This window comes from Telmatherina bonti (assembly GCF_933228915.1).
Source record: "Telmatherina bonti genome assembly, chromosome: 21".
Lineage (NCBI taxonomy): Eukaryota > Metazoa > Chordata > Actinopteri > Atheriniformes > Telmatherinidae > Telmatherina > Telmatherina bonti.
The window spans coordinates 10,262,714-10,287,737 of NC_136630.1; the positions used below are offsets into that span (position 1 = coordinate 10,262,714).

The following is a 25,024-nucleotide window of genomic DNA, read 5'->3' on the forward strand; positions in this document are numbered from 1 at the left end:
CAGTGGCTGATGCATAGCGCTCTCCCTGACGTCTCCAACATCGTTGCCGGCCATCATTTCTGCTCAGTGTGAATCGACTTTCATCAGAGAACAGCACTGAGGCACACTGGTTCCTCGTCCAGCGTAAATGCTCCCTGGCCCATGCAAGACGATGATGCCTGTGCTTGGTGGTGTGGTCAGGTACCCGTGCAGGTCGTCTAGCACGCAGACCACGCTGATGGAAACGGTTTCGAATGGTCTGACGTGACACTTGGGTGCCTCTCACCTCTCTTAAACGTGCCTGGAGTTGAGTGGCATTCATCATCCGGTTTCTCAGGGCAGTGTTCACCATGTAGCGGTCATCAGCACGGGATGTGGCCAAAGGATGTCCACTTCTAGGCCTTTCTGTGACTCTTCCAGTCTCTCAATATCTCTGTTGCAACCTGCTGATGACACTCTGTGACACTCCAAGCTCAGTGGCCACTTCTGTCTGAGAACGTCCTGTTTGAAGCATCGCAGTGGCAAGAGACTGTTGTTCCATTGTTAGGTGTCGTCTTGGTCTCATGATGTCAAAATATGAACAGCATGATGAGGACAACTGTTAAAACACCAGCTCTAATTGAACCAGGACATTTATTGGTCAATTCAAGGATCACACACCTGCCGTGATTTTTGCCGTTAAGCTCCTTGTTAGAGAACAGCAACTTGTGCAAAATTTATTGAAATATTTAACATTTGGACATGTGCATTTAAAAGCTTAGAGAAGATCACATTAAGTTCACCTGTACAGGTTTGAATGCATTTTAGGCTTGTTGTGAAATTTCACCCAAAAGCTGAATATCCCTAACTTTTTGTGAATTGTGTGTATATATATATATATATATATATATATATATATATATATATATATATATATTTAGATATATATATATATATATATTTAGATATATATTTAGATATATAGATATAGATAGATAGATATATAGATATAGATATGGTGGAGATGCAAAAGTTGGAAAAAGAATTTTAAGTACGGCTTACCTGAACAGAGTATTGTTGCCCGACTGTTTGGCTGGCTTGTTGCAGTCACCATATCCTTCAGGAATGAAGCCATAATCCCTCTTGAAACTCTCTGCCCCTTTAGCTACAATAGCAACCCCCTCCCTCACCCTCTGCCGCAAGCTTTTCCTCCACTGGTCTGTAATCACACCAATCACACCTACAGGGAAGGTGGCAGGTGGGGGGCTGTCGGGGTTGCCCACAGCCAGGCTGGGGAGGATCCAGATGTAGCCTGGCCCCAACAGACCCACCTGAGCTGCCTGACGAAACAAGTACTGCGCCTCCTCGTGGGAGCAGTATGTCAGCAGGACCTGGGAGTCTACCTGCAGACAGAGAAGGAAATCTGTTGTTTTATGTTCATGAAACAGTTTTGCTTGAGGTCAGCCGACGCCAATAACACCAGCTGTTCTAAGTTTAAAATGTGGCATAGTTACAGAGATAAAATGTTCATGATTGCGACACACATTCTTAAATGTTTGTTGGACAGACTTAGAAAAATGTGTCAAGTTTCATGTTTGGACGTTTAGGAATTTATTTTAATTAAGTGTGGTCTACACTGGAAATGGTATTGATACCGATTACAAAAAATACAGGTTCTATAAAATCTTATTTAGTAAATTTGAATGATGGCAGCTTTGGTTCTATTAAAATAATATTAGGGACAAAAACTATTTGCTAAAGGCCAGCACATCAACAATTACCAGGAAAATCGTGTTTGCTCCTTAACACCTCATAGTGGTCAAATTCCACAAAATGTTTCCACTTCAAAATCAAATTAAAGTCTGATTTTAATCAGTCAAGTGAGACCATCTCTTCTTGTTCAGTAGCTTTAACTATGAGATTAATATACTTATGAACGCTGCAACAGTTATGCCTCTAAAGGTCTCTACGTAAAAACGTTTGTAGATTTTGCCAGTTTTGCCGCTTTCGTTTCTAAATATACTATATAATATAGTCATTTCAAAGATATTTCAAAACGTTTTACGATACTTTACTAGCTGAGCTGAATTAGACAGACATAAAAAGAAATCATCAAACGTTTTCAAAAAGATGATGTGCTCTGGCACAAGGGTGCCCAAAGTCTGTCCTCGAGGGCCGCAGCCCGGCAGGTTTTCAACGTATCCCTGTTCCAACACACCTGGCTTCCATCACATTGATCCAACAGCCAATGAAGTTTTGCAATATGAGTGATTAGTTTGAGTCTGGTGTGTTACATGCATACAGGGATACATGGAAAACCTTGAGGTTTTCCTCGAAGGCCAGGATTGTGACTAGAGATGGGCACCCCTTCTCTGGCAGCTTTGCTTTTCACCCCAAACTTAAAATTACAAAGCAAGAAAGTTTAAAACCCGAGTTTTCATGCAAACTTTACACAAACCGACGTCTAATCATACCTGCTGCAGAATGCGTTTGATCTTCAAATCGTTCGCCCCAACAGACATTTCCAAAGATATAATATCCTGTACATTCCACAGGAAGTAGGATGTGTCTGTGTATGACTGAACTATATCCACAAATGTGTCATAGCCTGGCAGCAGGCTGGTGATCACAGCAAACTCGCTCCAGTCATACTCCTCCAAAATCTGCAATGGACACACAGAGAATTGAATAAGTAATATTATTCAAGATAAGATTAGAAATATCAATTTTAAAAACATCCTATACAAGACATTGTTATGGATTTAGAGAGGTAATTATGGTTTGGAGTCCTGATGAGAATATCAACAATACTCTCTAGACTGTGCTAAACTGAACCCAGAAGCTGTGATCGTCATACATTTAAGCCTCAAACTTCAATGCGGAAGAGCTGAGCACAGCTAGTGACAAGAATAAATGCGAGAATTATTCATAACATAAACCAAATGACCATAAATGTGCATGTGAGAAATAAAATTGTTGTAAAAATGAGGGTATCACAGACTTTACTGGGATTATCCCTTCAATTTTCAAGCATTTGTGACAATGATGTCATCAAGCCCCATGAGAATTTGTAGCCTACAATCCACATCATAAATCCAGATCGTATTAGTTTGTGCAAACTGGGCCAGAATTTCAAATCAGGGATTCCCCACTGACTCCTGGGTTGCCCCTTAATGGTGTTAATCAGCCTGAGAGGTCCCAGTTGTCAAGCTTGACCCTCTAAACCAATTGTTTTTTTAAACCTACATGTTCCCTGTGTTGAAATGAGATTTTTGCTGCTTGTACTTCTTTACCTTGAACATGCAGATGACCTGCTGCTCCAGTGATGCCCCCATCTGTAAAAACGAGGAGCCTTCAGCCTGTGAAGAACAGGAGAGTCTCTTTTATTGACTCAAGTGGTTAGGATGGGAAAGGTGTATGAAAACACAATTGACAAACTTAGTAGGATGGAAATTTGCGGTTGCATAGATTCAAAATACTGTTGAATGTGCACAAAATTATTTCTGCATCAGGTCTGTGATGTTTTACAATAATACATGCTTTACTTTCAAGGTGTATATATATGTATATATAGGAATGAAGCCATAATCCACGGTTAAAGAAAAAAAAAACAAAAACAAAACAATATCAGTCGTGGACCAATTAGAGCACTTTTTGATGAACAGTGGTACTAAGTACGTGTCAACAGGCGCAGACGTCTAATTGAGAGAACAGAAAACACCTCACTGTTTTGCTTTTTGCAGGAGATATTGTTCTTTAAGCTTAATTACAGCAATATCTCTACTGATGCACTTGGGTGGCTCACAGCTGAGAATGAAGCTTTCAACATGAAAGTCAACTCCTCTAAGTCGGACATTGTTCTCAACAAGAAAAGGGAGCTATGCTCCCACAAGGTTGGGAATGAGTTTGTGCCTAAGATGGTTCAAGTATCTTGGGATCTTGTTTGCGAATCATGGTAGGATGAGCTTTGAGGTGGACCGACAGATTGGGGTTTCATCAGCATTAATGAGGCCACTCCCTGGGTCCGCTGTGGTAAAGAGAGCGCTGAGACAAAAGGCAGATCTCTTGATTTTCTGGTCTGTCTTTGGTCCAAATCCTGCCTTCATGAGATCTGAGTTGTGACTGAAAGGATAAGACCATGGATACAAGCGGCGTAAATGAGCTTCATTCGTAATATGGCCAGACTCAGTCTCAAGAGACTGGGTAAGGAGCTTCCACATCCAGGATGAGCTACAAAATAAGCGAATAAGTCGAGATGCTGCTCTGACATAATTGAAGGAATCAGCTAAGATGCCTTCTGGTCACTCCCCCTTGGAGGTTTTCCAAGACATTGGACCCACTGGAAGGATAATATACCTGTTCAGAATGAATGATGCTATATCAATCTGTCAATGTATTATAATAATATCCTGTGATCTCTTACAGTTGAGGACAATGCAGTTATTTAAAAAGGTATAAAATGTATAAAATGCATGACTGGAAATACAACAAAAAAATGAACAAATTGTTGTACAAAACTACATGGCGAAGAAGGCTGTTTGTTTAAATTTTGCATCTGTCAATCTTTAATGCTTGAAGCCTGGAAGCTAAACTATAGACAATATTATGTACATTTTAAATCCCAGGTCCAGCTAAGAAAAACATAAGCATGTAAGCAAACAGAATTATTTTCATTTGATGCAATAACTAAACTGGCATCAGTTTTACGCTGTTTGAACAGAATTTTAAAATGTGGCCATGATAATCATGAAGTTGTGGTCATAGCGTGATTACTGATTCACACATCTTATTAACGCATAGTCACAACTTAATCAATGTTTTTCCGGGCATTAGTAATCCATGACTTAAAAACGTGTGATCACACAATGAAGTTATTAAAAACACTTGTGTTAGCGCATACATGGGCATTAACCTCTGGCTTTAGACTTTCAAACCTAAGTTTGCATCACGTAGTACTAAGGATGCAAATGTACAGCAGTGTGTTGCATCAAAATCTGTCTCCATGAATATTAATATCACATTCTGCACCTTTATTGATGCTTTCATTGAACAAGAGAGCTTTGATTCTCCATTTTCAGCCTCACTCTGGTACAAGTGTCTTTGAAGAGCAAACACTCAGTCCCGCTGCTCTCTTTCTGTCAGAAGGGGTGGTCCACCGTTGTATGTCGGTGTGTGTTTGCATACATTTGCATACCCACTCACTGCTGTATGTGTTGACAGCAAAGAGGGTGCTGAACCCATTCAACTAGCTTTCAGAAAAAGAGCAAGAGGAGGAGGAATATTGGACATTGTGGAATTGTAACAAGGACAGACCAGAGACAAATATCAAAGATGTTTTGTTTCAGTTTCAGGCTGGTATTCACACCCCAAAGCAGTCAAAAACATTACCTTAAAGCTGCTTCTAGATCTAGTTTTCTAAGTGAAGCAGTTCCTAACTTCATTTAATTGCTGTCTTCATGCATTAACTTTTAGCATAAATTTGTTAAATTATGCAAAAAAAAGTTAAAATACATGCAATATTAAGAAACTTCTTAACAGTCCTTGTGTATCAGGTTTTTTTTAAATATATATTTAGTTGTTTCTTGTTTTTTCTCATCATTACACAGATCCTGTTTTTCTCTATTAGATCATATAATACAATCAAATGATACTATCCAGTCCCCTTTAAAGCAATTAGATGAAGACACCCTTCCTTTGGAAATTCCTCCCATTCTTCTTGAATGTAACCTTGAAGTTAACAGGTTTGGATGAGAATAGTCTATGCACAACCATGTTAAACCCAGGTCCTGACTGGGTCAACGTAGGACTCTCACAGAGATTTCCTAAAGTCTCTCCAGCAGCAGCTTAGAAACACAACCTCCATCAAAACAGTTATTTCCCCTATTAAACATAAATAAATTAGATAAATCATAATTATCATCTAATTACAGTATACAGTATGGATTACTCATCCAGTGTGACTGATATTGCCTACTTTGTGCACTGATTGGGAATAGATTGCATTTGGTGACTTTGGTGCTATATTTGGCAGTTATTGTAAATACTTGTTTCATGGAAAAGGCCCATATGAAAAAAGCCAGCTTCGTGCCTACACAATGAGTGTGCTATGTAGCGTAGCCCTATATCGTAAATAAGGGGTTAGGGACTTAGTGTAGACATTCAGACACAGCCCAAGTAGTTTATGTAATGAACACAACTTGGCACGTTTGGACCTCGTAGATCCATCTTGAGTAGTTCTAATAAGAGTAATCTGAACCCCAAGCTGGATCAGGTGAATAATTAATCATAAACAGTCTTAGTCTGAATAGCCTACCCTTCCCAAACAGTTAATTGGAGATCAAACCGCCTAATGGTGCTCCATGGCTTTAGCAGACCTGTGATATAGGAAAGTGGAATAGCATGCAGGTCTTTGACGGAGGAAGTTATTTAGAATTTAACACGCAGCAAATAGCAGGAGGCATTGGCTAAAACCATTTAGTTTTTATGCCAGTACATGGTCCTCCTATCCAAACTGAAGACATCAATGCACAGTGGAAGCCTAAAATAAAATGGCATGCACATATATGTGACAAGTCATGCATGAGAGGAAGGCAGAAAGGAAAAGAGAGAACAGATAGGGTTAAACCATCAGATACCACTTGGGGCCAAATCTCAGATCTTTTTAGTCTGTTCTTGTCTCAGAGGTGACTACCTGTCATCTCTCCCTTCTGTTGATCTTTCCTCTCCCACAGTTCAGAGCCTCCACAAAGCCCAAGAGAGCTCCGCAGCCCAAGGACTACCACAAGAATATCACAGCTAGACTCCTCCTCGCTGAGTTTTACTAGTTTTATCTCTGTCTGAGCTTGTTTGAGACTCACCTCCAGAGCTGAAGTGCCACCACACCACTGACTGGGCTACACACCAAAATAACTGCAGAAATAGCAGCGCGGCCATGCCAGGATATTACTTAATAAATAAAAAATGGTTAGGGATTGACAGGCCTGATTAACATATATTGCCCCGCTTCAGCTGATATGCCAGTGAATTGCTGAATTGCTATTAAACAAACTTTTAATGCAGCGATCCCTTTGGTCTAGTCAGCGTTTTATCACCACCTAATTAAAGTCTAAATCAAACATACGGCAGGACCTTCACTGTCTCCTCAGTTGTGAACTACAACAAAGTGACCTTCTTTTCGATGTCTAAATCTTACAGTAACACACCCACATGAAGAGACAGAGTTCACCCTCCCCTTGTCTCATCCGCCTCCACCCAGCCATCTTGTTCCGATCGCCTTGGCAGTGCGGCTGTCATACACAGGCGTAATTAGCAGTCTTTCTGCAGGAGCGTATGGTAATGTGACAGGAAGATGGTGGACATGGTGGCTGCACACACACTTGTTTCTTCCCGTGAGGGGGAAGCTTTGTGCCGTACCACCGCGTCAGTGGAAAGACTGGCTTCGGTCAACCATGTGGAGCCAAAATCATCTCATATGCAGATGTCTTTTTACCATCTCTCCTTATGCACTTGCATCAAGGTAACTGGACTTATTTTCTTTTTCTTTTTTTTTCTTTTTTTTTGCTTGTTCTTTTAGATCCTTCATCTTCTCCTTCTTCAGGTCTTTTCACTTGTATTGAGGTAATGAGGACTTATGGTAGCATCCCAGTCATCTGTGAGTTGTTTACCTGCATGATCAAGACTGTTTTTGGTCATAAAACCACCAGGAAAGTACAGTCAAGGCTGCATCAGCCTGATGATGGAAAGTTCTGGTCATATAGCATCAACTCGTCGAGGGACAGCAAATGGAAATTAGCAGCTTTACTGAAGCCTGGAACAAAGCATGCTTCCTCTTGAGGTTAATGTACTGTTGTGTATGTTCCAGTCAGATACATAAATCCAAATTCATATTATACCATCAGTAGGTGCTGCAAATCACTGTAGACATTGGTCTGTTTGTGCAGGTTTGCACCGACCCTGAAACTGCTTCACTCTACACCAGTTAATAAAAGAAGAAAAAGCCAACTTGCCTCTAACATCATCCCTAGTGAACTTGATGTTGTCCACTGAGTAAATGGGTTCTGTGAGTGCTTCTACTTCTTGAGTATGAATTTTAAGTGTTTTCCTCATATCTGAACCAGTGGCTTCCTTTGCACAAGCTTCCCCATATCTAAACCACTTATAAGCTGTAACTTCACAAAGCCTATTTAGTACTGATTTACTGTGAACACTATAATATGGACAACAACAGTCCATGGCAAGATCTTAAAAAAAGATTGAGACTCTACGTGAGTCGTAGACGTCTACGACTCACTTTAAACCAGTAGAGTCAACATGCTGCAACATTAAGACACACACAATTGTTCTGCTAGATTGGAAATGTTAGAGCATCAAACCAGGAGCTTAAAATGATTGTATTTTAAGGAACTTCAAAATGTAAACATTAATTTACATCTGGACATGGATCAGGACCATCAGCTTCAACAACACATTATGAGACTGTGCAAAGGAATGGCTGAAAAGAAGCGCTTCTTACAGAACAGATCCTCTCGTTGTGCAGGAAGTAGGATGGCCCCCATGGCTGCCGCTGCAGTGAACAGCAGATATCAGTCATGCTTAACTATCATCTAAACTTCATTAAGTGACCTTTGAAGTGCAGAAAACCACCATGTGTTGAATCTAACTTAACGTTGCGCATTTACAGAAACAGAAAAGTCCAACCGTAACTAATAGTAACTGAGATCAATATTCATCATCAGAAGATTACAGATGTAAATTAAACCATTGTCTGAGAAACATTGCCATCTACGAGGCCACAGTATCATACAACAACTCAAATCAATGCTGCACAAGCAAAGAAATCTTTTTTTTAATCTGTTATTCATCCGCATAGATTACTAAAATATCCAAAGGCACCGATTTTCCCTCCCTGATAAATCAGTTTCCTAATTTCCTCTTCAGGTAAAACACACTAGACACTGAATTCAGTCCATCTCCATCTCCATCTCCATCTTCTGCCGCTTATCCGGGGTCGGGTCGCGGGGGCAGCAGCCTAAGCAGGGAAGCCCAGACTTCCCTTTCCCCAGCCACATTTTCCACCTCTGCGAGGGGATCCCGAGGCATTCCGAGGCCAGCCGAGAGATATAATCCCTCCAGCGTGTCCTGGGTCTTCCCCGGGGTCTCCTCCCAGAGGGACGTGCCTGGAACACCTCACCAGGGAGGCGTCCAGGAGGCATCCTGACCAGATGCCCGAGCCACCTCAACTGGTTCCTCTCGATGCGGAGGAGCAGCGGCTCTACTCTGAGCCCCTCCCGGATGACTGAGCTCCTCACCCTATCTCTAAGGGTGAGCCCGGCCACCCTGCGGAGGAAATCCATTTCAGCCGCCTGTATCCGAGATCTCGTTCTTTCGGTCACGACCCACAGCTCATGACCATAGGTGAGGGTAGGAACGTAGATCAACTGGTAAATCGAGAGCTTCGCCTTCTGGCTCAGCTCCTTCTTCACCACGACCGACCGGCGCAGAGCCCGCATTACTGCAGACGCCGCACCGCCCTTCTCTATAACTGAAATGAAAGAGGTGATATCTCTGGAGTATATTTTCAGACTTAAAACATCTTGTAAAACTGCTGCCATGGTGACTGATGATTGCTTTGTGCACACCTTCGATTTGTAACCTGTCCTGTCTTCCTCCTGCCAGAGAAAGCCTGCCAGTCCGTTGACGCTACCTGCCAGTCTGCCAGTTTTGCCTGCCTTCCCGCTCGTTCGCTTGCTCTCCTGCTTGCCTGCCTACCTCCTGCTGCTCACCAGTCTGCCAGTCTCTGAAGTCCTGCTGGAGAATTCACAGGGATCAGTGGAGACCCAATAAACCTCTCTCAGTGCTCTGACATTGTCTGCTCTTTGGATCCTACTAGCCCCTCTCTTACAACATCAGATCGTTTCTACCTGTGTCTGTCTCATCTAAAGTGCATACAGAATAATAAATATCAACATGGCAATGTACAAATGCATAAGCCAAAAACTATTATACCAACTAAAGGGGGTTTCATTCAAGAGTTCCAAGAGTTTTTCTTAGTTGTAAAAAACTCAAACATTCCAGTCTCCTTAATCAGATATAATCTACAGATCTATATGTGGTGATAACAAGGCAAGTTAAAGGGTTAGAGCTTTCGTTTGCCAATAAAAATTAGGCTGTTGAAAAAGTTTCATCTTTCCATTAATTTAACCACTTAGTCCAATTAAGGGTTACAGGGAAGCTGGAGCCTATCCCAGAAATCATTGGGTGAGAGGCAGGGTAGCCTGGACAGGTCACCAGTCCATCGCAGGACCAACACAGAGAGACAAACAACCACTCACACTTACACTCACACCTAGGAACAAATTAGATTAACCAGTTAACCTAACATGCATGTCTTTGGACGGTGGGAGGAAGTCAGAGTTCCCAGAGAGAACCCACGCATGCACAGGGAGAACATGCATAAACCACTCCACCACCGTGCAGCTCTGAAAATGGTTCAGTCCTAACAAAATATAAATGCACAAATAAGTTTTGTGTTAACAGCAACTGTTCTTGGATCTATTTTTAGTTCTTTCATGTCCACTAAAAGCACTTATTCTTTTCATCTGCCTTTCATATTTGTAGTCATCTGTGCACACCTTTTTTCACCTCAACCTACATTTGTATTATAAAACAACTGACAAAACATAATTACTGCTGGCACACCCATTTCAACATATATATATATATATATATATATATATATATATATATATATATATATATATATATATATATATATATATATATATATATATATATATATATATATATATATATATATACAATAAACTAACGTAAAGGTGGATAATCATTGCTTTGTTAATCAAATCTGAAATTTCCGGAAGCGATAGTTAGAATGAATATCTTTAAAAATACAGTGTGCTTGTGTTTTATTAAGGCTGGTTGAGGAGCTCTTAGTCATTGTCACACATGAACACTGATGTAAAGAGAATATGCAGGTGGTTTGATCCAGTCTTTTCCTGCAGTTGCTGTTCATACAAACACTTTCAGCTGCGTCCGACTAGTGTTCAGTGGAGACTAAATGTGATGCAAAAAGTGCACTGTGCAAATTTTCTGTTTCCTTTCAAACGTGTTTAGAAAATTGTTTTTAAAGTGGTTCATTTTCTTTGATGACATTTGTTGAGTTGATATTAATACCACATATATGTGAAAGTAAACACAAAAGCACATACTGAACAAAGAGCAGCTCACAGTCCAGAAAAAAGAAAAGAATGAACTTGGCAACAAATGCAACATAATAGTTGCTCCAACATTCAGGTATCATCTTGTCCAGATAGCAAAACATGTTTGGACACATGGTTTATATCAGCAGTGTTGTGTGTCCCATATTTGACTCACAGCATTGACTCTTTGTGATAGAGGTGACCAAAACTCAGCCACATGACCATCATATTTACAGTACATTCTGGTACTATAATACTTGTACAATACAATACTTGTGATAATCTACATCCAGGCCAACATCTGGAGCACATCTGGTAAACACAACACTTGCCAGTGTCAAAATGATCCTATAGGCCCAAACGTGTTTATTAGGTACTCAGTAGCTGCGTTTCCATTAGTTTTTTGCAAAATAAAAGCAACACTTGTAAGTTACAACAAAAAAAACAGCTGTGATTTGCAGGTGTTTTCACTGAATGGTGTTGAGAATATTTTCAGTTCTTGTAAAATCTCGTCAGCCAGATGAGATTTTACAAGAATTACGGCTTTTGCAAGGTAGCCACGTGGCGTTATTTTGGGGTTTTCTACTTCCTGTAATGAATCTACCATGGCTTTTCAAAGCCTCTCTCCTTCATTTCTTTTTTGTAATTCATTGTAAAACTCTGAAATTTGCTGTTGTTTGTTCCCTACCCCGCCATCTTTACCAGAAATGAACTGGTCACATGATACGTAAAGGAAAAAGGAGTGTTTCCATTACACTTTAGCAATACACCTCTACTTTGATATGTTTGAATAAACCACCTTAATAAAAGCGTGAAAACGTTTTAGTGAAATTTGAATGTTTTTTCTAAGTGTAGGTGTTTTTTTTTATTGCAAAATTTAGGTTCTGCACAATTCTAGGTGGAAAGGGAACTCTGCTGCTGAGTTTCTAGAGATTTTACAAAGGGATGGGTGGAAAATCTCTGCAAAAATACAAAATGAAGGCTTAAAACTTTGTATGACTTAAACGCCACCTCTGTGGAATAACCCCAGCACATTTCAGGACTTCAGCACTTGTGTTGTAAAAGCTACAGAATGAGATCTCAAAGCGCCAGTGCATAAAAACAGAACTATTTTCATTGTTAGCTACAAACAAAATCAAACAAAACAAAAAAGTTAAAAGACAAGTACATCAGGTAAACTGAGAATTAAAAGCAAAACTATTACTTTCAATGTAGTTTGTACTAACAGATTCTTAAAGTGGAACTATTATGTGCATTCCAGGCTAATTTATTTTTATTTCTGAGACCAGAAGAGCTGGGATTGATGGAGTTATTGTCACGAATCGCTTTATTTACTTCAGACAGACCCTCTCCGTAGGTTGTCAGATCAGCCTGTGGGCAAAACGAGTGAATTGAGACACTTCCGCATTAAGCCCCGCCTCCCGCCACTGCACTACATCGGGAGCGCGCACCGCAACTGCTTTGGCCGTCACTGTAACATCTCATAAAGAGAAGGATTAGGCTAATATGAACTCAATAAAAAAACAAAATACAATGTCAACACATAGCATACAGCCCTACATGTTGAAACCTGAATCAGACCCTGAAAACAAAGTGGAAAACAGCAACCCACAGCAACGAATGCAGCAGGATGTCTCTCTTTGGTAAACTCACCAGCCATCGTTGGAAATAACTTTATCCGACGTTTTCCACCCGCCTGATGTATTTGTACATGCCCTTGTTAACCAGTAGAAGGTAACCAATCACTGAACCTTATCCCCCGGGACGTCACAAGGATTTCCAAGTAGAAAAAAACTCTCTAAAACAACACGTTTTTCGTCACCATGGAAACCGAATGGCGAGAGTGCTGGAACTCAAACTCAAACTCAAACATGCGTTTAGGTGATAAAAAAAACAGTGCCTTTCACATGTCTGATGAGGATTCAACACTGTAACACTGTAGAAAGCTCAGAAAACTCAAAATACCATAATAGCACTCCTTTAAACACTGTCATAGATTAGACATTTAGCTTCTAATTATGTGAGTAGAAGCAGAAAGCCTCCAGTCAATCCCTGCACCATACAATTATCTAATTCTCACCCTGCACACTGTGTGATAATATTACCGGTGTGACCAACTACCTCTCTGAAATTGCTGGACCCTTGCTGTCAAGCTTGGAGGTGACCTGGCCATTAACGTGGGCTCTGCTTTCCAATGGGAAAACTGTGTAAAAACTGGCTCTGGGCTTCTCATGACCTGTTTATGGAGTCTGATTTCTGGATCATGAGGCCAAGAGAGAGTCAGAAGTGAGGGAGGGGTGGAGAGACGAGATTTGTGTACAGAAGGACAAACAGAAAAAGCAGGTCAGTCTGGCCACAGAAACAAACCCCCAAATAAGATCCAGTAAGAGACGTCTGGCTCGTTGCATCACTTCAGTGTGTGACCTTAGACTGCAGCCAGTTCCCAGACTGTAACCGTGGAAATCTAATCTACTACTGACAGCCTCAAATTGTAATAAATGACTTTATATACTCAAATACTTGAGCTCAATAGTTTCTGTACTTCAAAAATCCATCATGTGCTCACTTAAAAGACACTTCTGTTCCTGTTTGCTAGCATGCAAATTACGCTGTCAGCTTTGTTTATTCTAGACTTTATCATCACCTACAGTCATAATCACTCATTATTTAATGTGGGTGGAACAAAAAAAAAAAAACTGCTTCATTGGGAATCAAAAGTTCACCATAAATATTTTTTTCTTTTTATTCTTTTTTTAAACCACTTAATTGTGCTCCAAGAATATTTTCTGCTTTTTGTGCTTTTAAATCATGAAAAAAATTATTTTTTTGCTGAATCTTTTTGATTATACAATTGATATCTGTCATATACAATTATTTTGTATGATTAATGTTACTTGTTCAGGGACACCTCCAAAGTCATAAAACAAACATATTTACCTTGTTATGAACATTGTTATAATTTGGACTATTATGGATTTGTTTGAGCATTACACAAATACAATTATTTTGATTTAAATCTCATGATCATTATTATTATTACTGTTATTATAAATACTGTTATTATTTTTATTAATATTATTATTACTATTATCATTATTATTATATGTCAACTATAAAATGTTATTCTTCAGTGGTGGGCTATCAATAAGTAACTCCGACTGAATTAATAGCGCATTGAATAAACACTAATATTTGTCTGAGTTGATCTCCAAACCCACTAAGAGTAGCCCACAGTTCTGATTATTCTACATATTTTATCAGACTGTATTATATGGATTTAGGTTTGCAAAGAAGTGAAGTAGAAGAAGAAGAATGGATGGATGAAGAATGGATGGATGAAGTAATCTGAACCCAAACATGTAGCTTCTCTGTGACACTTCTTCATCCATGGATGGATGGATGGATGAAGAAGTGTCACAGAGAAGCTACATGTTTGGGTTCAGATTACTTCAGACGAATGGAGAGGAAACATCTGGACTCCAGACAAGGAACTTATCTTTGATTTTAACTTAAGCTGGATTTATACATGCGCAGCATCTGTGTAAGGTCAGTAATAGCGTCACCGCATTATGCTGCGGGTAGTCCCTCGGATACTCGAGATTCACCTCTTCCAGACCAGACTTTCACTTCTGCTTGTAGCAAGGTTACGCGGTAGAACTCTCTTGTGATTGGTCGGTTAGTGATTTGTCTCATTGGGAAACCATGGAAACCCTGGCACGCCCTATGTGCAGCAGTTCCTAGTATGATGAACCTCAGAAAACCAATTTCAGTTGAACACCCTCTTACATTTTAGTGCAATTAGCATTAAATCCACTTTAAAAGACTGCTGAGGATACAGGTTAGGCCTCCACGTGTTGGAACAGGAAGGATGACAAAACTGAACAAAACTCAAATATTAATACAAAATGCACATTGACTCACAGACAATAACAGCTCACACAGAGGCTTTCAGAAAGCAACAAATGAGATTGATTTTTCTTTTTAGACCTGTTAGTAGGACTGCTGTCTTCATGTGAGGACTGAAGTCTGGAGTCTAGTCAACAGTTAGAGAACACCAGTGAACTGAAAGTTGTGAGAAAAAGCACTGAAATGCATTCACAGTTATTCAGGCTGAAGATAAATCACTAAATGCAGAGAGTCACATTAACAACCACAGTTAAAACAATATGTTTGAAATGTTGCCCACAGATATGTCCAAAACTGGGACAAGCTTCCAAAGCAAAAAACAATGTGTTAATGTGTTAAACCAGGGGTATCCAGCTCCGGTCCTCAAGGGCAACAATCCTGCAGGTCTTTCATGCATCCCTGCTTGAACTCACCGGACTCAAACTTATCAGTCGCTATGAATAACGTCATAGGCAGCTGGAGCCACTCAGAGTGAGCCAGATGTTGGAAGCAACCCTCGAGCACAGACTTTGGACACTCCTGTGTTAAACCTTCGATGTTAAAATGAATCTGAAACTGGAAGCAGCACCCCCTATCGATCGCTCAGCTCATTGCCATGACGACCAGGAAGAAAAGCACTCAAGCTCTGATTCCTGACTATCTCAGAGAGAAACGTTGCAATATTTAATTTCGTCTTTGCACGCAGGCCCTATTGAAAAGTCTTTATGCCTTTTCTCCGCCGTTCTTCTCACTTTCTCATTTCCTCTTCTTTGCTCTTGCTTGATGTATGTCATCTGACAAAAGACACACTTCCTCTCCTCCCCTCAATCTTTTCATCTTTGTCTTATTCCCTCCTTCCTTGTTGTTTGCTATAGAGCGAGATCACTGAGACAGGAACCATAAATAGGCGGCCCGGGCGGCTGTCGCTTCTTTTTAAACCACCATCAAAGATATTCATCATCAGGCTATTGATAATTAAGCAGTATTGAGCTCTTTTATCCTCTTAAAGAATCATGCACTGATGCATACGTCTTTCTCTGTCCAATCCACCTGTCTCATTGTGTCAGACACCACTGACAAGAGGTTATAAGACAGAAAAAGGAGCAAGTGAAGGAGGACGGAGTGAGGGTTTCAGCATGCAGACTGCGGAGAGAACTGTCACTCAACAGTTTCAGCTCTTCAGAAAAATGGTCACTCGCTGCAATAGATAATCTGTTGTTTGTTTGTTGCCGTTGTCAGGCAGAGATAAAAAATTATCCAGAATGAAGGAGGCGTGACTGGCTCTGCAAATTGCAAAGCAGAGATTGTCGATCGCTGACAAACTTTGACTGTTTTGGAGCCAGAAGAGGACCTGCATGAAAGTGTGAACACAATACTGAAGTAAAGAAGTAATAAGTTGGAAGAGTTTTTGCAAGGAAACAGAACAATTACAAAGACAAAAGGAAAACTTGGAGTTTGGGGGTCGATGTTTTGTACAAAAGTAAAGGTTTAATCCTCAATGTTGCCAGACTATTCATCCTTTTATTAGTATTGTAAATGTGTTTTACTGCTATTCGGCTCACTTTGTATGACAGTACATTAATCAGTCTGTCGCTAATGGTAAATTCCCGACTCTTACTGTTAAAATAAGCAGAAGTCACGAGTCACATGACCCACCTGCCAAACCAGTGTGCGACTTTGTGGTTTTTTTTTAATACTATACACACTCAAAAATAGAGGTACCAGCTTGTACCTAAAAAGGTACAAATGCTTGTCGCTGGGGGTGTACTCCTTTGAGAGACATTTCTGTACCCTTCAGTTCTGGTCTATTTTTGTACCTTATCAAGTTCAACCTCACCTTATCAAGTTATGTTTTTTATGTTTTCCACATTAGGCCTGGTCCATGCCACTTAGCAATATTATCTTATCTTTAATCTAGAAATAATCTTCAAAAACTCAAAATACTGACCAGCCATAAACTTAGTTTGCAGCATCTGACCTTCATTGTCTGGTGTAGTAAATGACTGTTAAGTAGTACTACTGCCATCACTCAACTCTGCTCTAGTTTGTAACATTACAGCCATTAACATTACATTTTTCAATGCTGCAGGTACCCTTATGGTCGAAATGGTACAAATTTGTACTTTATGTCACTTTGAACCCTTTTTCGTACTCTGAAGGTGCGCTTCTGGTCTCTTAAAGACCAGTATTGTACTTTTGAGAGAACATTTCTTTAAAATGCAATAGGTACAGAAATGTCCTTATCTTGTACGTCTATTTTTGAGAGTGTAGGCCCAGAGCTTTCTTGGGTGGGAAGTGCTGTGGTGCAGTTGCCAGGCTGAGGCCAAGATCAGGAACATCTATCTCTAGTCCTTTAGGGACAGTTATTGTTGTTTCCCTGCACCAACACACCTGATTCATATCAAATGGATCCAACAGCTTCTTGTTTACCCAGGAGTGTCCTCAAAGGCCAGTTTTTTCCTGTATCCCTGCCCACACCTGACTCAAACTAATCAGTCATTGTGCAGAACTTCATTGGCTGTTGGATCCGTTTAATGGAAGCCAGGTATGTTGGAACAAAGATTCATTGAAAAACTGCAGGACCCTCGAGAACCAACTTTGTGTTAACCTATTCATTCATTTCAGTCAGGTGTGTTGGAGCATGAAGACAACAAAAACCTGCAGGATACTGGTCCTCGCAGACTGGAGTTTGACACCTGCAGTCTAAACTCATGGTACATCTGAGTGTCTTCTTATTAATCTTATAAAATCTAAAACTTTATCCAAATCTAATCTAACACTGTTTTCATGGGGGACCTACAGTCGGCTTTGTACTCAAAAACAAAAAGAAGCTGCCTCACTACTGGTTATTTCAAGGAGTCAACATTAAAGGGGTGCTATTATGGTATTTCAAGTTTTCTGAGCTTTCTACAGTGTCAGTGTTGAATCCTCAGACATGTTGTGAGGGCAGCATGAGCTGCCACACAGTAAAGGTCTGGTAACTTTCGTTTTTTTCCTTCTCATTATGTAAACACTTTAAAGATACTTTATCATTTTTCATATTTTTATTAGCTGGGTTGACAGGGGGTTAACTAACTGGGTGCACACACTTTACTTATATTGTCACCTTGTTAATTTGGTTTATTTTGTCACCTTATCAATTTGCTTTGCTTTCAGTTAATATACTTTCCTTTTGAGTTGCCAGTTCCTTGGAGTTCCCAAGCCTGCCAAAGAAGAGTCCTGGCTGCACTGGAGCTCCTTAAATCAGGCTGAGGCCTAATTGGGCAGAACCATCTTTTTTTTATAGGAGGGGTTTAGGTTTTCTATTGATTGTTTGTCAGTTGGTTTGTATTATTTAGGTATTTCAGATTGTTTAGTTTATTGTCTTAACTGATTATTTGTAACACTTTTTGATAAGTTAAGTTTATGTTACAGTTGGTATGTAGTATTGTATTGTCTCTCCCCCTCGTGTGTCAAAATGGCCTGATCAGTCAGTACATATGTGTCCCTTGTGTGTCAGTTGTAGGTCAGTTAGTGTTTAAGTTCCTTATGTTAATACCTAGGTTGACGTTTGGTTTCTTTGACCTCTTTTATGGGCCCAAAGTTATTGCACTGAAAGGTTTCTTTTGTTATTTTTGTTAAATAAATGTAAACATTATATTTTTCTAAAAACATTCCTTGTGCTTCTCTGGTTTTTCAGCTCAGTCCCTCACACATGTGAACGACACTGTTTTTTATCACGTAAACGCATGTTTGAGTTTGAGTTTGAGTTCCATCACTCTCTCCATTCGGTTTCCATGGCGACGAAAAATGCGTCGTTTTAGAGAGTTTTTTTCTACTTGGAAACCCTTGTGACGTCCCAGGGGATAAGGTTCGGTGATTGGTTACCTTCTACTGGTTAACAAGGGCATGTACAAATACATCAGGCAGGTGGAAAACGTGGGATAAAGTTATTTCCAACGATGGCTGGTGAGTTTACCAAAGAGAGACATCCTGCTGCATTCGTTGCTGTGGGTTGCTGTTTTCCACTTCGTTTTCAGGGTCTGATTCAGGTTCCAACATGTAGGGCTGTATGCTATGTGTTGACATTGTATTTTGTTTTTTTATTGAGTTCATATTAGCCTAATCCTTCTGTTTATGAGATGTTAACGGTGAAAGCAGGTGCGGTGCGCGCTCTCGATGTAGTGCAGTGGCGGGAGGCGGGGCTTAATGCGGAAGAGTCTCAATCCACTCGTTTTGCCCACAGGCTGTTCCGACAACCTACGGAGAGGGTCGGTCTGAAGTAAATAAAGCGATTTGTGACAATAACTCGATCAATCCCAGCCCTTCTGGTCTCAGAAATAAAAATAAATTAGCCTGAAATACACAGAATAGTTCCACTTTAACAGTTTAATTCATCCTGAAGCTCCAACAGAGAAAGAGGAAGAGGAGCACAAGCCTGTGGCTTACATTTAGTCATAGCCTGAACAAGATTCAGCAAACAAAACAAAAAACGGAAAACAATTGATCGAGAAAAAATATCAAATAATGGAAACATGAACAAGACATGGAAATGAGAGAAGCTGAAAAGAGAACAGGGGAAAAAAATAAAGAAAACAAGTGAAAATAGAGTGAAAGGCAAGTTAGATAACCAGACTGACTACTTCACACACGTAAGAGAAAAGGGAGACTTCTCTGTGAGACTATAAAACGCTGCCTTCTGGCAGCTGTCAGCCAAGCTTCACCGAAGCATCTTTCTCCACTCTCCGTCTCTAACTCATTGACTCTGCCATTCCTGCTCTGCCATCAGAATACAGCAAATCAATCACCCTCCTGCAGCTATAACTCCTCCTGTTTAATACCCATCTATGACGTGACATCTGCGGATACCTTTTGATTAACAGGAAGCGGATAAATACAACACGGTTTACAAACTGTCGCCTGGGGGTGAAATCCACCACTCGCAGCTCAGTCAGGATTCCTCTTGTGGTGGATAGGTGTGGATAAGCATCCACTTAACACTTTGTGTGTGCGCTTTCATATGTGACAGTGTTTATTCACATGTGTGTGTCTACGTGTGAGAGTTGGATCTATAAATACAAGGTGCTGAAGATTGCAGTTCAGTAATTAAAGGGAGGAATGGCGGATGAGCAGAAAGCATGGAGTGTGACAGGAAGAAGGGGATGGAGCCTTTTCCCACTCAAAAGTAGAAAAAAAGTAGAGATTAGGAATCCATCTGGTGTCATCAATCTCTTCTTTACAATCTAACTACACAGCTCACTGCTCTGCATCTCCATTCATCAATGAGATACATGCTAAATCATGACTGAAGAAACCTGCCGCTCCTCTTGTGCACCCGGGATGATTGATTGAAGCAAAGATCGCCTGTAAAACTCATCTCCCCCCCTCGCAAAGTTTCCCTTCCAACAGCCCCGACTTTTCCCAGCCAAGGATTAAACAAGCTAATGAGGGTCGAAGGCTGCAGTCATTGCTGCTAATTCACCCATCTGTATTGCTCATATCCAAATATTTGCATGCAGTAAGTTGCTTGCCAAAGTAGGTTTCCCTGCTTTGACCTACTTAAGTTGTCTTAAGCTGAATGATGTTGGCGCAAGAAGAGTTCTCACTAAGACAGGAGGTTGTGAAGAGTGAATGCTGCTGACAGGGTTTACTGTACAGGTTGCTGTTTATCTCACACCAAAAATCAGTTTCTTTCGGGTTTTTTTTCTCGCTTATTTCGTGAGACTAATCTTGCTCATCATAGTGGCAAGAAGGCAGACTGCTCAAGGCTCAATTCAAGCTCCAGGGTGCTGATCATAATAGCCAGTGTCTAAATGATTGGCTCATTATATTGGTGGTACCTTGTAGGGTATGACAACCGCAGAACCACCGCTGATGCCCACAATTGGCAGAGCTGTCTGAGTGGAGAGGAAGTCGAGGATTTGTGCTACTTCTGCCACCTGAAGACAAAAAAACAAACATGATCAGTTCTGCGTGGTAAACACGTTCCATACAGCGCTCTCGTTTTAAATACATACAACAGGTTCAGATTTTATTTTCAGGTTTAGTTTAGTTTATTGAGGATCCCCATTAGCTGTAGCAAGCTACAGCTATTCTTCCTGGGGTCCGGCACAATTATAATATCAAAAACAAAAACTTGTAAAAAGTTACACAGCACATAAACACTTCAGTTCAATCCTGGAATACAAGCTATTCACAAAATCATCTCTTTACATCCATTTTTACATAAGTAAACGCACGCATGTAATGTCCATTCATGTTACATCCTATCATGTAAACTATTCATTTACCAAAAATACGCTTACTTATAATTGGATATCAACCTATATATTTGATTATCTATAATACAAATCTTCTAGTACACCTCTATCGACATTATCAATTAGTTTACTCTAATACATATTCATTTGTATTTATTATACTTATCACCAAACCCTTATAATTATGATTTATATAGATACCTGTACTTTTGAAAAATAGTCTTTTAATAATACTTTAAAGTTTTTTAGGTCAGTGGTTAATTTCATGTTCTTCGGTAGAGAATTCCATATTTTCATGCCTCTATACATGACAGTTCTTTTATGGCATCTGATTTTGCTTCAGGCAAGCTAAAATTTCCATCTTTTGCATATCTTGTGGTATATTTGTGATTTCCAGCACGAAAAGTAAGGTTATTAAATAAAATAACAGGTAGTTTTAACATATATGTTCTAATTACAACTGTCAATGAATATAAGAGTCTGTCTTTGACCAACAACCAGTTAAGTTTCTTATGCAATGTGATGATATTTGTCCTGAAATCACACTTCAGTACCATTCGGGCAGCTCTATTTTGTACATATTTCATATCTATCTCACCTATTTTGTACAGGTGAAAATATAAACAGTCGAAGTGACATTTAAAATAGATGTGCATCTTTAAAGTTAGTTTGAATCGTTTCTGTTTTAAGAAGTTTCCTCAAATATTTAACTACTACTCTGAATAGGAAAGTGTAATCTTCATGGAGAGTACTTCCTAACATCCTGCTTGTCAAAACAGAAGCATTAACTTCTTGCTTAGGGGTTAAACTCAATATGTCTTTCTTCAGTTTTATTAATTGTGAGATGTGCTTAGGTATTCTCTTGTAAAATGGTAAATAGTTGCACCTACAGTGCACAAGGCGTTCTAACCTAAGCTAGGTTCTGCACAGCTCTTAGCAGTTTGTTTTAGTATATTTAGTTAAATACAGGTAAAAAAAAAACTTTTTTTTTTTCTAAAACCTATGCTTGTTTTATATCACAGGTTTTAAAAAGGGATTTTAAACACAAGTACAGCTGTTAAAACATGCTGATATTATAAACTTTCCCAGCATGTTTACCCTTGATGCTCCGAAGGGTACAGTGTACCCAGAACTGATCCATCTTCTACTATCTCTCAGGGGACAAAGGGATGACATTAGACTGTTTTCTGTAGGGTGTTTTGACTACCAATTTATGATAATCACAAAATTTTGAGATAAAAAAAAAAAAAATGAAGATGTTTATTCTGTATTATCCCGTGCACATCAGTCCACACTGCAGGACTGAGCGTGTGCTGCCTGCTAGCATGCAGTCAGCTATAATTGATCAATGTCATCTCTTTTGCGTTGTTGTCAGCTTCTGTGTCTCCATTTGAGTCTTTAAACTCTTGGTTAATGTGTGCTGCTGTAACCCTCAGGTGTTATGTTCCCATCAATGGCAGTGGGAGGCAGAGCCTGTAAACACCTATAACTACTGTCACATTAAAGGCTTTGTGTTAGGGGTGAGTGGATGTTTGTGTTTTCAACAAGTGCAGGAAGGACTTCATACAAAGTCACACATCAATGAGCACAAGATGCCGAAAGAGGCTCAAGGTCTGTCTGAGGATGCACATCGAAAAATTAGGGATTGAACTCCCAACTTTCGGGTCAGTGGACTTATTTCCAAAATGCATAAGACTCATTTAGACTTTAATTAGCAAACGTTTGATGGTGGATTTGTGTTAAGAGTGCAGGAAAAGTTTTTTTTTCTGATGACTCCATCAAGGTCAAGGACAAGATCAAGTTTGGATCGGACTTTCTAGCAATGCTCCAAGCACTTGACTCTGAAGGTTTTGTTGTTCTTCCAGACATAAACTTCACTTCCTATTTCTTTTTCAATCATGACCTGAGGATGTCTCAGGATGTCGCCTGCTTTGTGGGCATCATTTACTTTAATTTCATGCAGCTGTTTAATTGGTCTGCGGCTTCATACTATAACATTTTTTTAAGGATTTAGAGAATTTAAAAAAGCTTTGAAAAAACTCTGAATGTGTCATAGTGTAAAAGAAAAATGAATGTCTAAATGTCAAAAAGAAAGCTTGTTTTTTTCTGTTTTAGATTGAATGACTTCAACCCAAATTGTTTTTTCTTTAGGTTTCTTCATGTTATGTCTGTGTGAAAAAAAAAACATTGACTATTCCTTGAAACACTTCTTTTGAGCATTAAAGGTGGAGTATGTAGGATTTTCAATATTTTCAAAATAAATTAACTAAACAAATAACTACAATCATAATTAGTTTTTTGAACATGTAGGTTCCAGTCTGTCCATATTTGATGTGTTATTAAATTACAAGTGTAATTAATGACAAAGACCCTTCTTAAATATTTACCTACCAGTAAAAAAAAAAAAAAAAGTGCTTTTCGTCATTTGTCATTAATTAAACTTGTAATTTAATAACGCATCAAATGTGGACATACTGGAACCTACATGTTCAAAAAACTATCTAATTATGATTGTAGTTATTTATATTAGTTAACTTATTTTGAAAATATTGAAAATCTTACATACTCCACCTTTAAGTCCTTTTGTGACTCAATGCCACTTATTTTACTTTAATGAACTTTTTCAAACACCAATATTTAATTTCAGGAAAGACAGTCCACGCTTAGCATCTTAATTAGTTCTTCTTTGTGATTTAAGCTGACAAAACAGATGCTTTATCGCATAAAAACTTCCATGCGTAGCTTTTGCTTACAGATGTGAGTGACTGAACAGAGTGACTCTGAAGAGGATATTTTATAATTAATTTTTTTTAAAAAACCCATAAAATGAATTTAAAAGTGTTTGTATTTACCTGAGCACCTGCACCCAAGCCCACATCATCCTCAAACACCACCCCATGCAGTTTCTCTGTTGCCATGGTATCACAGAGATGTGTCAGCAGGTCTCTGGGATTGGTATCATTCACCAGCACAGTCACTGGGCTGACCACCACAGGCAAGTCAACAAAGTTCTCCCCGCTGAGACGACCTCTGACCTCATTCTGGTAGCTGGAGCCACTGAACACCACCGCCACGTTAATGGACGAGTGGATGAGGAGCGGCCGTGCCCACAGTGGCATCGGGGAGCTGATGAGGATGAAGAGGAGAAGGAAGAAGACTGGGCTCCAAGAAGAAGGAGGAGGATGTCCCCTGTGAGATGCCATGTTGGCAGCCTACTGCCTGGAAAGGAGAAGAAAGGGGAATCAAAGCAAACGGAGCAGCAGTCCCATATTCAAGCTGCTTCATTTTCATATTTTTACATTACTCACAAGCTATAAAATCACATCTGCCCCTCATTTCTCCCCTCATGTCTGTCTTTCTTCCTGACGTTTTATGTCTGTCGGTACTGGCTCTACATTTAGACTCTTGTATCATCATGAAAACTGTGTGTGTATGTGTGTCAGCGTCTGCATGCATTTAATCCTCCATAATCCAACCGTAGTGTCATGAGTGTAATCACCTTTCCATCTCTACACATCTGTGATTCAACACACACACACACACACACACACACACACACACACTCTAACACACACACACTGACAGACAAACGGACACACAGTACAACCAGGATGCCAAAACTGTCACCCAGGTCCTCATGGGATTTTATTACATTACACGACTTCAGACAGCATCTCTCCAAAATGAAACAGCAAAAATGCTGTCGAAATTAAAACACAACAA

At 39.7% G+C, this 25,024-nt stretch overlaps 1 protein-coding gene across 1 annotated transcript in view; it reads right to left on the reverse strand.

Moving 5' to 3' along the window:
- Positions 1-24,504, reverse strand: part of LOC306771960 (glutamate receptor ionotropic, NMDA 2C-like) — a gene marked incomplete at both ends in the record, with an annotated part of 64,010 nt that extends 39,506 nt beyond the window's left edge. Inside the window, 5 exons of the mRNA XM_079261327.1 lie at positions 1,021-1,361; positions 2,433-2,621; positions 3,252-3,317; positions 20,882-20,980; positions 24,154-24,504. Of these exons, the coding sequence (XP_079117453.1) occupies positions 1,021-1,361; positions 2,433-2,621; positions 3,252-3,317; positions 20,882-20,980; positions 24,154-24,504 (1,046 nt within the window). The remainder of the gene's footprint in view (positions 1-1,020; positions 1,362-2,432; positions 2,622-3,251; positions 3,318-20,881; positions 20,981-24,153) is intronic.
- Between the last annotated feature and the right edge of the window lie 520 nt (positions 24,505-25,024).